This window comes from Pleurodeles waltl, chromosome 4_2 (genome assembly GCF_031143425.1).
Source record: "Pleurodeles waltl isolate 20211129_DDA chromosome 4_2, aPleWal1.hap1.20221129, whole genome shotgun sequence".
Classification (NCBI taxonomy): Eukaryota; Metazoa; Chordata; class Amphibia; order Caudata; family Salamandridae; genus Pleurodeles; species Pleurodeles waltl.
The window spans coordinates 743,773,222-743,786,161 of NC_090443.1; the positions used below are offsets into that span (position 1 = coordinate 743,773,222).

The 12,940-nt window shown below is 44.3% G+C and overlaps 1 protein-coding gene across 1 annotated transcript in view; it reads left to right on the plus strand.

Moving 5' to 3' along the window:
* AKNAD1 (AKNA domain containing 1) overlaps positions 1–12,940 on the plus strand; it is a 175,947-nt gene that overhangs the window by 14,921 nt on the left and 148,086 nt on the right. The window contains exons 2-3 of the mRNA XM_069232398.1: positions 1,009–2,192; positions 7,237–7,309. Of these exons, the coding sequence (XP_069088499.1) occupies positions 1,017–2,192; positions 7,237–7,309 (1,249 nt within the window). The 5' untranslated portion in view covers positions 1,009–1,016. The remainder of the gene's footprint in view (positions 1–1,008; positions 2,193–7,236; positions 7,310–12,940) is intronic.

Consider the following 12,940-nt stretch of genomic DNA (forward strand, 5'->3'; position numbering starts at 1 on the left):
CCATTCTTTTTATATGTTTTCTCCTGGGACTCTGCAGAGTTCAAATCCCAAGATGGCTGCCAGCTCTTCCTGGTTGAAGTGCTGGCAGCAAATCATATATCACCATGAGACCTGTTGGATTTGCGGACCCTCCGCTTTTCTACATACATATAAATATTTTTCTTTAATAACTCCAAAACTACTGAACTGATTTACACCAAATAACAAAAAGAGATGTTTCTGGACCCATATCTAGCTTTCTGGCAGATTCGGTGTTATCCCGTTCAACTGTTCGGGCCGTAATTGTGTTCAAAATCCATATGTGAAATTTCATGGGGAAAACGCATTTTTATATCACCCCTTTTTCTCGGCCACTGCTTGAGAAATCACCCTGAAACTTTCAAGACAGCAACTGAAGTGAGTAGCAAACTAGTTTTGAAAAATTCGTGAAGATCTGTCAAATGGCACTAAAGTTATTGGCAAATAAAAAATGATTTACCTATGGAAATTAGGTCTCATCCATAGCTACCTACTGGCGACCACCAGTAAGTAATATATCTATATACATCTATATGTATATCTCTCGCTCTCTCTCTCTCTCTCTCTCTCTCTATATATATATATATATATATATATATATATATAATCTGTATCTATATATCGCTATATGTGTATACATTTTTTTATTCTCCCCACATATAGGTTTGCAACATATTTTAGTTCCCTATACAAAGACTCTCATGCTCTATATGCTTTAAATTGCATAAATAAGGTCTGACTAAGGAATAAGAGTACATATCATTCTACAGTTGGTAAGTAATAATTTCTGTTTTGCTTTTGATGCACTTACTAAAATGCAAAAACCTGTAGATTTTAGATATTTCTTACTTAACTGATTGTATTCTGGTCTTCGAGCTGCTACAAATATTGCCATGGAATAGTGAGATGCGAGCGTTCCTATAATTTGAAAAGAATCACTTTGTGTTATTGTTGGCCTTACACATTTCAATGTATCTTTTTGTTTCACAGAGTCAGAGATGCACAATAATGTATTTGATGAGCATGCGGTGACAAGTGAAGGACATCTAACAGAACTAGATGAAGATGAATACACTCGGAACAATGAAGATGGTCATGATTTCTGCCCAGTGGGAGGTGTACAGAGTGGCACATTTGACATCCCAGGAAACACAAGTGACGAGGAGCAAGAAGAATTACCATATGATGGTAACCTAGACAGTGCTTTCCAGCACAGGATCAGTGAGTGGAACTCTGTAGGTAATTCTGGAAATCATCTTGACTTCATCAGTTTAAATTCAGGTTTGGTAAAAGGAAATAGAGATTATGAAAAAAAGGAAGAAGAACACATATCTGAAAAATACATTGCTACCCAGAATTCTTATGGAACCATTAGTGAAACCTTTATAAGTGCAGGTACTACTACAACCTATCCTGAAAGCACCCCTTGCAGTGAGAAGAATTTATCAGCTGATGTTTTTCCAGCTGGAGTCAATATCAGAGATTTCTCAAATTCAAGGATCCCTGATGTTCTCCTACGTCATTTTTATGATGATAATGAACTAAGCTCTAGTCTGTTCATTGATTCGGAAACAATCCCCGAAACATCCTTTGCTGAAAGCAGCGATGCAACAATCATTAGCAAAATCAGTAACTCAAAATGTTATGAACACACGAGAGAAGAAACAGAAGATTTGGAAAAGTATCTGTTGGAAAGTCAAGGAGCAAGGGTTGACTCTAATTATGATGAGGAAACCATGAAATTGGAAAATAACTCCATTCCAGATGAGGCAGATACTTCCGGAATTGATCTCAACAACAGCATACACGAGAGCTTCACATATGAAATGGATGATGACATGTTCAACCATCGAGATCACTACCAAACCATAGAAGATAGGACCAAGCATGGAGAATATCAATTTGAAAAACGAGCTTCACCTCAAGAATTCAAATACGGTCAAGGTCAAGTTCATTATCCTCTGCCTGACTTCTCAAAAATAGCTCCAAAAGTCAAAATCCCAAAGAAAACTGCTAATGAAAAACCAGTACCTGCAATCCGAAGAGCCAGCTCATCTCCAAACTTGACTGGTAAAGCATCCATTATCAGAGATGTGTTAGAAACCATGCCTTCTTTTGAACTTAATGATAGGCTTAAGCCAGAAGAAAATAGTCAGGAAACAAACGTCTTGCAGGTAAGTGAAAAAACACAATTATTTGATATTATTTCTAGCAACTTTTTTTTAAAGAGAATTTGAGCTCAATGCTATTATACTTTTGTCATGTCATGTTTGTTCAAGGTTGTTTTTAGCCTAACATAGTTATAACGCGTTACACCATTTACACCAGCAACAATATAGGGCAGTGAATCTTTGTTCATTTTGACCAGTTTCGTGGCTATGTCACAAAATGTCACAAAAATATATTATTAAGTCAGAAATCTGTGATTTACGTACATTTCTGACTTTTTAATGATGCACAAAATGTACAGATATAGATTTCTGTAATTACTTCTTACTCCTGTGGATTGGCTGCGAGGTGTACAATCCGCATTAATACGATCTTTTTAAAAATATTTTTTCTTGATATTTTTTTGAATAATGTGAAAGTTAGCAGAAACAGAATCCACATAAATGAACATAGTACCTGAAGGCTTATTCATATGCGCTCAAAATAAACATCGTCCCGTGGACCACAGCTGAGTTTTTGTACTTAAGGTGCAAGCAAAGGCACAGCCAATCGTTTTGATTTTTGTATAGATCCACACAGTCATACTTTTGTGGGTATTTTAAAACATGTGCAATGTAATACTAACACTCTCAACACTTCTAAACGTGAACCTGAATGAACACCGGCAAGCAAACAATCAAACCTGCATGTTATTCCCAAGTCAATGCCTTTTAAAGTAAATTTGTGATCTTACTTTTGTCATCTATGGGAGTTTGAGAAAGATGGAGAAGTGATCCAGATTTTACAAGGTGCTAGCTAACTGTCTCATACTAGCTGATCAGGACATGATTGATTATGAAAGGGATAGCACTATACTGCCTGGTATTTCAAATCTTGCAGACTCAGAAGTGGACATTCTGATGTGCATCACTTAGGCCCTCATTAAGAGTTTGGCGGGCGGCGGAGGCTGCCCGTTAAACTCTTCCCGCCTTCAGACCTCCTCTGCAGCCTGAACCCCGCCGGCCCTAATAGGACTTCGCCGCAGGGCTGATGGGCAGAAACAATATTTCCCTTCGCCGGCGCTGCGGTGAACAGGGCCTTAACTTTGAGCCGGCACCAATGTGGTGGTGCGGTGGGTGCAGCAGCACCCATCGTGCATTCCACGACCTGTAATTCGGGCAGTGGAATGTGCGATGGGGCTGTGCATGGGGGCCCCTGCACTGCCCATGCTAAGTGTATGGGCAGTGCAGGGGTCCCCCATTCTGCCAGCCTTTCCATGGTGGTGTAAACCACCATGGAAAGGCTGGCGGATGGGGACTCCTAATACCCAGGGCGGTGCTGCAAGCACCGCTGCCCTGGAGGTTGAAAACCACCGGGACCGCCAGGCTGCTGGCTTGCGCGACGGTCATAATGTGGCGGTCCCACCACCAGCCTGTGGGACCGCCACCGGTGGGACCGCCACCGCGAGTCTGGCAGTCATGCGACCGACAGACTCGTGATGAGGGCCTTAGTGTCTCTGAGGGTCTATCTTAGTGGTAAACAGCTAATAAATTTGTTTGAGTTTAGAGAGTTCAAAACAGTAGAACTGGGAAGAGATACACTCGTACACAGGGATCTGCAATGTTATCTCTGGTGACCCAGCTGTAAGTGAGGACAAAAGGCCGGTAAGATGAAAGTAGTTTGGTGAGCCCTTGTCTGTAGTTTTAAAAAGGGACATTCTGATGTGTGGCACAGGCTTTTGTACTGTTTTTAGTGACTTCAGTCATCCTTGAAGACAAACGTCCAACATGCTTCACTGAGTCCATGCTGGCTGACTTGAGGACATGCTGAGATGCAGTACACTGTTGTATACAGTCCCTTTCAGTACACAAAATGTGCTTATCGAGGATAGATTATACCCATTGAGCAAGTTAGGTGTAAGGACGAAGGGAAGTAAAAAAATGTTTTGTTGTTTGGTCCAATTACTCTGTTCCCCTGGCTTTAGGAGGGTAACTCTTTTATTTTTTAGACAGTATGATCTCTTTCAGTACCCTAGCTGCATATTATGACACATAGGGGGTGATTCTCACCCTGGCGGGCGGCGGAGGCCGCCCGCCAGAGTTCCCCCCTCCAAAATACCGCTCCGCGGTCGAAAGACCGCTGAGGGTATTTTGGGTTTTGCACTGGGCTGGCGGGCGACCGCCAATAGGCCGCCCGCCAGCCCAGTGCAAAACGGCCTTCCCACGAGGACGCCGGCTCAGAATTGAGCCGGCGGAGTGGGAAGGTGCGACGGGTGCAGTGGCACCCGTCGCGTATTTTAGTGTCTGCAAAGCAGACACTGAAATACAAAGTGGGGCCCTCTTACGGGGGCCCCTGCAGTGCCCATGCCATTGGCATGGGCACTGCAGGGGCCCCCAGGGGCCACACGACATCCCATACCGCCATCCTGTTCCTGGCGGCTCTGCCGCCAGGAACAGGATGGCGGTATGGGGTGTCAGAATCCCCATGGCGGCGCAGCGAGCTGCGCCGCCATGGAGGATTCTACAGGGCAGCGGAAAACCGGCGGGAGACCGCCGGTTTTCCCTTTCTGGCCGCGGCTGAACCGCCGCGGTCAGAATACCCTGTGGAGCACCGCCAGCCTGTTGGCGGTGCTCCCTCCAACCCTGGCCCCGGCGGTCCATGACCGCCGGGGTCAGAATGACCCCCATAATCTATAAATCTGAATGAGAAATAGACACAGTTTAGACCCAAGCAGGCAGTTACTCTCCTCATTAACAAAATCCATACCATTGCCCCAGAAGAGGTAACTGGGCATAGGGATTATGAGTGAATATATCACACCTATGATGGGCTGACGAGGGATTAGTTGTCCATGGCCCCCTACCCCTGAAGAGTGTGTGACTACATGGTGGAGCCCCGGTTACATCCCAAATATAAAAGCAACCCATAATAAAGGTTTCATAATATGACTAAGCAGGTTAGGATACACTACTTGCCTTCTTTAGTGTGATGAATGATATGAGTGAAGTTTGGGCATGGATACTAACACCAGTTGTAGACCTGATGAAGGCCATTGATCCCTAGGGGCATGGGGGATGGTTGAGACATGTAGGCAAGATATAAGTAGGTGAATGGATCATTCTACCTTGCCTAATATCTACATGATACTCTTTTTATATCATATCTGGAGTACCCAGTTGATGAAGTGGAATATCCGCAGAGTTTGTCTCAAGATATTTTTATGAACCTAGATCCCTGCAATTGTCCAGTTGATTTTATTTGCGCTCATGCACAACAATTGTGTGTGCCAATGTGGTGTTCATCTACCTTGGTGTGGATAGGTCACCAACGATGAAGCATGCCACAACAATAAGTAGGTGAAGTGACCTATCTCTATACTTTGGATATCTGCAGTTGGCCTAGGGTTTTATTAGGTGTCCAGTTTGTTAACCCAAGCACTTGTGGTGTGATATATTCTTCTATGGGAGACTGTGCCTGTGGTCCAGTGGATATATATAATGGACGATTATGCTTGAAGGGAAACCAGTAGGAGGTTGAATTACCCGAAAGTACCACCCCAAGGCTGTCACCATTGCAGTTTTACTCATCTATTCAGGAGCAACTGGGTCAGGTTAATTTACACTGATCAGGTGTATTGATAGACAGATATCTCAAAGTGACACTGTCACTAACCACCAATGAGGCCCAGATAACTGTAATTCTATCTTGTTTTATTAAGCGTAGCATTACCTGTAGGTCTCTTGGCACCAGGGCTGATGAGAATTCAGTGTGAGAAGCATCACATTAAGGACATCGTCAAGAACTGCTGATAGGATATTTTGTGCTCTGGAATGCCTCTTTCGGTTCTAGAGGGAGGCAAGTAAGATAAAACTCTGTACAGCCGTACGGGTAACCACCGACGTATAACTAATTAAGAGAGCAATGTAGCCTGAAACACTCCACAGCCGCGCCTACAATGCCATAGTACTACAGCCGACATATCCCTCTTAAAGAGCACAATGTAACCTGAAACCCTTCTCAGTAGTGCATACAACCCCCATTAGCTGGTGTCATCATGGAGGTGGGAGCATTGCTGAGAATCAGGATATTACTGGACAGAGAGAGTGGGGAGCAGGTGAATATCATTGCCTGGGACACCTCCTTAAGTACTTGTGCTGATAGTAGTGAGTGGTCTACTGCTCCAGGACGTACCAGAATGCGATCAGTGAATCAGATGATACCACGTCAGGGGTAGTAAGCACTATGTAAATACAATTACAGTTACCATTACTGACCTGGCCAGATCAAAGGTGAAGAGTAGGTTATCGGATGAAAGGCTATGACTACACCTTTGTGTCATGCAATCTCAGTTTTGTCTCAGTTAAAGAGAAGAGCATCAAAAATATCCACAAGTGACGTCACTCAACAAAAAATGTCAATTACTTCTTGAGATCAAAATAAGTAAACAGCTACAAGGCACAACTCCTATGATATGATATGCAACACACCAATCTCTACGTTTATGCCTGTTTGCATGCCCAATAAAATCACAGGTCGGTCTAGTCCGAAGACCTTATCTTAATTGTTTTTATTACTTTTTGAAAATGTTGGAGAATGAATTTCTTTAGCTTATGGTTACTGGATGAGATATCCCACTTTGAAGCATCAGGTACTCCAAGTTTCGCTGTATTGTTGTTTTAACTCGTCTAGTGAGCAAACTGCAATGATACTTCTTATGACTGTCTGATCATGGCTATAAACTATTAGATATTTTACAGAAAAAAATTGCTAGTTATTTGTAAAATTAAAACATTTCACTAGTCTCGACGCTGCCTTCAGCATATAACGATAAAAGACTTGCAACTTTAATCTGTTCGTTTCTATTCTATTCTGTTCTATTCTATTCTATTTTAATAGCAATTTTATAAGAAAACAAATAACGGTGATTAAACGAATTCAAGTTATACTCATACATGAGCTGGATTTAAAATTAAATTTCTAATTATATGTATATGTTTGACAAAATAATGTAGAAGTAAAGTACTGTATTTAGGCAACATGTTCTATTGACAAATTGTACTATTTTTCTAGGTATTTCCTAGTGAGCACTCATTTCAAACAACTTTTGGCATTCATCCAGGAGCCATGAGCACCTACCCAACAGGTAATTCAGCAATGTCTCTGAAGCCAGCAAGTGTTTCTAGAGCCTTCATCTGCTCTGTGAGCTTCTGTGAGCTATGACACTGCCGACCTGTTCCTAATTTATGGCGTTTTCAAGCTTTGTATTCAATGAGAAACCAAAATGACATGTATTAACGTGTCTGCAACAGTCATAAATTACAATAATAGCACAACAAAATATATATAATACAACGTATTCTGTTGGCTAGCATACGATAATCAGCAGTAAATTAAATCATAATCCCCATCACAAAAAATAGAAAGTAGGTACTACCATAAATTATCCTCATGATACTAGCTATTCTGCATTCTGTTTAAGGCCCACTGAGGCACCGGAGACTGCAAGAAAGTTTTCATATGGCAATCAGGAGGGGAACAGGTTTAAGTGTAATTCACCCAGAGTTTGTTTTTACGATTAGGAAATCAGAGAAGAACCTCGTCAACTTCAACATTTTTTTCATGACTGATATTCAGCTCCCCAAATCCCAGTGGTCTGAGTACACCTGTGCCACACACCTACTTCAATGTTTCCAAAGACTTTGAACAAACATTGGAGGGACAGCGCCCATGGCATTTGTGCCTTGTTCCAATGACAGCTTATTCTTCACAAGGACATACTACGTGCACTTGTTTACACCTTATAAAGAAGTGATTATGGCAGTCAAGTGGTTAAGAAAGCTATTTGAAATTGATAACTGCTCTGACTTATTCACTATCCTTAAAAGTGAGGTTGTACTCAAAACAATGCAAGACTTCTGCCGTCACCAGCATGGGGCACTATATTGCCCCTAAAAGCAATAAGTATGGCCCCAGTATGGCAAAAAAGGACTGGAGGAACACCATGTCATTTCCCACCATGGCTTACCTCCACCCTTGGAGACCTGTTAACGGCTTTGGAATGTGACTGTACAGTTGTGCGTGAACACAAAGAGCTTTGGTACTTTTAACACACTGTTCTATCTTTATTACTAAGTAACACAATTGCCATAAGGCTTTCTCTTTTTTTGCCTTAATGACAAATGAAGATTTAGACCGTTTATTTAAGATTTGTATTCATGTCCTAGCTAAATTGGAAGCAATTAAACCTGACGTCCTCCTTTGGAATTTGAGGAACTCTAGGTAATTTTTTATGGCCTGGCCTGACAGTGCAGCTGTTGCCAGACAATTATGTGAGCATCACTAGAGAGTGGCTTTGCCTCCACCCACATGTTGGGAGATAGGAGCACATGTTTTGATTGGGTCAAAGTTGTGTGCTTCCACAAAAAATGTGCTTGCTCTCTAAACAGCTGTGATCATTTTGTTTATTTATCTAGGTACTTAAGCTTGAATTTTCAGAGGCACACACATGGCATTGGAATGCTATTAAAGTGACTTAATAACTAGATAATTATGTTATGTTGCTGTGGCAAAGCATAGATAGGAAAAGCACAGTCATTACCTACATGGATTTTTAGGTCTGGCTGGACAGTTCAACTGTCACCGACCTTTTATCCTACATCAATGTTATTCTGCAGTTATTTGCTTCCACACAAATACATACCTATTCCCATGATACTTACATGAAATGCTTCACATTACCATACACCATTCTTTTAAAGACAGTCCTACTGGCACTGCCACTGCTTGTTTATAGTTGGGTCCAATCGAATAATTATGCAACACAATTTTCCAAACATTGGCTAAAGAGGCCTTGATTTTAATGACACTTCTGATTAGAAGACCATGAACTGTGACAATATTTTATGGTCTGTAAGCATGCATTCATTCTATTCATCAGAAAATTAGGATTATTTCTATATGAATTGTATACCAGATTGTCAGGGCTCCTTTTAAACTTTTAAGGGTGGATGAACAAGCCAAAGTTTCTAGGCGTACTACAGAGAATTACATGTGACATATTTCTCAAGGTCCAAATGCAGTTCAATATGTGAATGCTCCAGCTCTTTGTGGATTAAAAGTATGACTATTTTCTGGATATGAAATGGTCCAATCGGAATGTGTGAGTGACCACAGACTCACACGTTTCTGGGCGTTCACAAACTTCCAGGCAAACCTGGCCTTATTCCGCCCATTCTATAATACCCGTGTGAAGTTTACTACTATATAATTCTATGCACCTGTGGCCGAGATTTACCAGTAATAACAATTCTTTACGCCTCTCAGATATCTTTCTGTGAGTATCTGGTAGGTGCAAGTGAAGTGATGTCCGCCGTAAACCTACATTTACAGTTGAAAATGCCTTTGACAATCAGGCCCATTGTGCTTAGGTTGAATGTGCAGGTTTGGCCTTTACTAGAGTACATCTAAGCACGGATGGTTGTGAGTATTTTTTATGAAGAAGACTGATGCAAAAGCTTCTGTTAATTGACTTTGACCTGGTACAGCATGATGCTGTAGTATTTTTAAGTTTTCTTCCATTTCTTCATTAACAGAGATGCCTTCATAGACTCAGTGAATTCTCTTCAATAGTTCAATATTTGCGTAAATTATGGTGAATTAGCATTTTAATGGCCAAAATACAGCATTTTTGCACCATAAAAGGAGGGTGAAACTGAAGACGTGATAATGTTTCCCTTGTGCAACATCCAGAGCAGTGCCACAAATCATGTGCCTGCATAGTCCGGATGGGTGTCCACTCCTGCACTTAGGCCTGTTCCTTAGAGAAATGAGCTACTCGCTGATTAACTGGTGCATGTTTAGCTAATGGAATATTCACCAGTACAGTGGAGCTGTTGGAGGGACACAACAAGTAGGCCGCCCCGTAGAGGATATTTATGCTGTGCCCTACAAGACAGTTCACCGGGAGGGGGCACGTACAGCACCATGGAACTCTGAAAGGAATCATAAACAGGCCACGCACTTCTTTGCATGGGGCAAAGCACCACGATTTGGGCAAAACTCATTGTACCCGTTAGTTGAAAGGATCCTGAGCCTTGCCTGCAGGAGCGGGTGCAGTTTGGGAACTTCAACCACCCTTGTGCAGGCTCTTAGACTGCCATTTGATGGCCAGGTTGAATCAGTAAACCAGTGGGTTTAGAAGGTGGGACGGTCACTCTCTCCAGATGAACATCAGAAATTACTCTGCAAGCGTTTACCATGCATGCCATTACTATGTGTAAAGAGTTAATAAAGAGCCATGCGGGCTCTCCATGTGCGCCTGACGTGCTCTGCGTGTCCGGGAGGGGCACGGAGCACGAGGGTATAAATAAAGAGCGAACTGCGGGTGACGCAGTTCCATGCGTGTGTTCTCAGCAAACACTGTCTGTGCGTGTTCTTTCAACGACAATGAAGGCCCAGTACATTGGCGACGAGCGGGATCGAAATGCGAGACAGTAGAAGAAAGTGCAGTTAAACATCGAGGCCAGGCTGAGAAAACGTACCGGGAGGAGAGCGGAGCAGTGTCGGCTGCCGCGATCGTGGTGCCGGGCCGGTCGCCGGAGAAAAAAAAAGCCGGGTTCACGGAGGGAACCTCAGGCGCGCGACTGGCGGAGCGGACGACGAGGAAACTGACCGGTTTCCCGATCGGGGAAACCCAAAGACGGTGAGCCGCGCCCCGCGCCCTCCCCCGCAAGGAGCATACCACGTGGGGCTCTGACACCCCGCCCAGGGCGTCCCTCGCTGCCCGAGAGCAGCACCACGCGAGGCTACAAGGCCCCGCCCACGGGCGTCCCTCGCTGCCCGGAGCAGCCGAAGGAGACGCGTGCTTCCTTGGCCGGGCGCGCCGTGCGTCTCCTGCGAGGCCGGAGAGGAGGAAGCCAAAAAAAAAAAGAAAAGAAAAGACGCGTGGTGCACGTCAGATGTGTGCCGCCCCCGGGAGGGGCTAAAAAAAAAAAAAAAAAAAAAAAGGAAAAAGAAAAGAAGAGAAAAGAAAAGAAAAAAAAGCAGCGGTAAGCAAAAGGAGATGGTCACTGTAAAATAAAAGGCAAGAAAAGGGAGGCAGAAGTAGAAAACAAAAAGAAGTAAGGAAGGCGGAGTCAAAAAAAAAAAAAAAAAAAAAAACGAAAGGACAGCTTCACCGTGTGTACAGCGCAAGGGTGAGAAGGGGTAAAGATGAGTGCCCCACCACAGGATGATGCCAATCCTCCACCGCCACCAGGGAACCCCCAGCTCCCAGCACAGTTGACCAACAGGGTTCACTCCTCGATCGTTTCGCTACCACCGTTTAGCCAACTAATTGACCCGGCTACCGCTGCGCCCAGATGGCGTTTGTGGATAAACAGGCTAGAAAACTACTTTCGTGCAACCAGGGAAACGGACGGGGAAGTGCGGAGGTCAGTAATGCTGTTGATGGGTGGAGATGAACTACAGGAGCTCTTTGACTCGCTTCCTGACACAGGGGATAAGGCTGATTTTGATACAGCAGTAACTGCTCTGAACAGGCACTTCGACCCGCAACTCAACTCGGATTACGAACGTTTTAAACTACGACAGGCCCAGCAGACCGAAATCGAGTCGATGGATATGTTTTATGCCAGGTTGAGGAAGCTAGCGAGCTCGTGCACAGGTCTCAACCAGCAAGAGGAGATCCGTGCGCAAATCATTCAAGGGTGCCGGTCGAATGCTTTGAGGAAGTTGATTTTGAGACAGCAGGGCATGTCCCTCGATGACATTCTAATTCTTGCAAGATCACATGAACTGTCGGCAGTACGAGCGGATGCGATGGCGGCAGTAAGAGGTCAGTCATTAGCGGCTGCGTCATCGTCTCGTGTAGTCCAGGTGAAGGAGGAACAAGGGGATGCGATCCGAACACGCCCAGCAGCGCAGCGGAAAACAAGCGCTGCCAGGCCCGGCGACAGGGCCTGTGGAAGCTGCGGGTATGACCACCGGCCGAACATGGGATGCCCGGCTAAAGGACAGTCCTGCAACTGTTGTGGCAAGCCAAATCATTTTGCCAAAGTGTGTAGGTCCAGGAGGAATAAGCCAGGAGAGCAGAAGGGAAGAGATACAAGTGTTAAAGCTGTATCCAAGGACGCAGAGGAGGTGAGAGACCAGGCGATGGCGAGTGGCCCGGTCTTCGAGGAAGATGAAGAAGAGGACATATTTGTAATATCGTTCACGGGGGCAAGGCACGGAAAAGGAGACCGCCGCCCATGAGTGACGTTCATGTCAACGGCATGCTTGTTTCTGTACTCATTGACACAGGGGCGTCGGTCAATGTCATGGATGAAACGCTTTTCCACCAACTAATACCTGCCCCGCCACTGACCCAGACAACTACTAAGATATACAATTATGGAGGGCGAGACCCTCTTCCCCTCAAGGGAACAGTGGAGGTGGCTGTAAGTAGTGGAGATAAATCAACAAAAACCAAGTTCTATGTGGTGGCTGGGGATCGTGGCACTCTGCTAGGATGTCGCACAGCAGAAGAGTTGGGACTGGTGTTTTTTGCACGACAGGTGTATGAGACTCAAGTGGAACGCCTTCTCAACGAGTTTCCACAACTATTTGAGGGGTTGGGTCGGTTAAGAGGAAAACGCATCAAATTGCACATAGATCCCAACGTGGCTCCGGTGGCGCTAAGGCATCGTCGTGTACCCTTTCATCTGAGGCCTGTCGTTGAGAAAGAGCTGCAGTTGCTGGAGGACCAAGGGGTCATAGAGAAGGTGGATGGGCC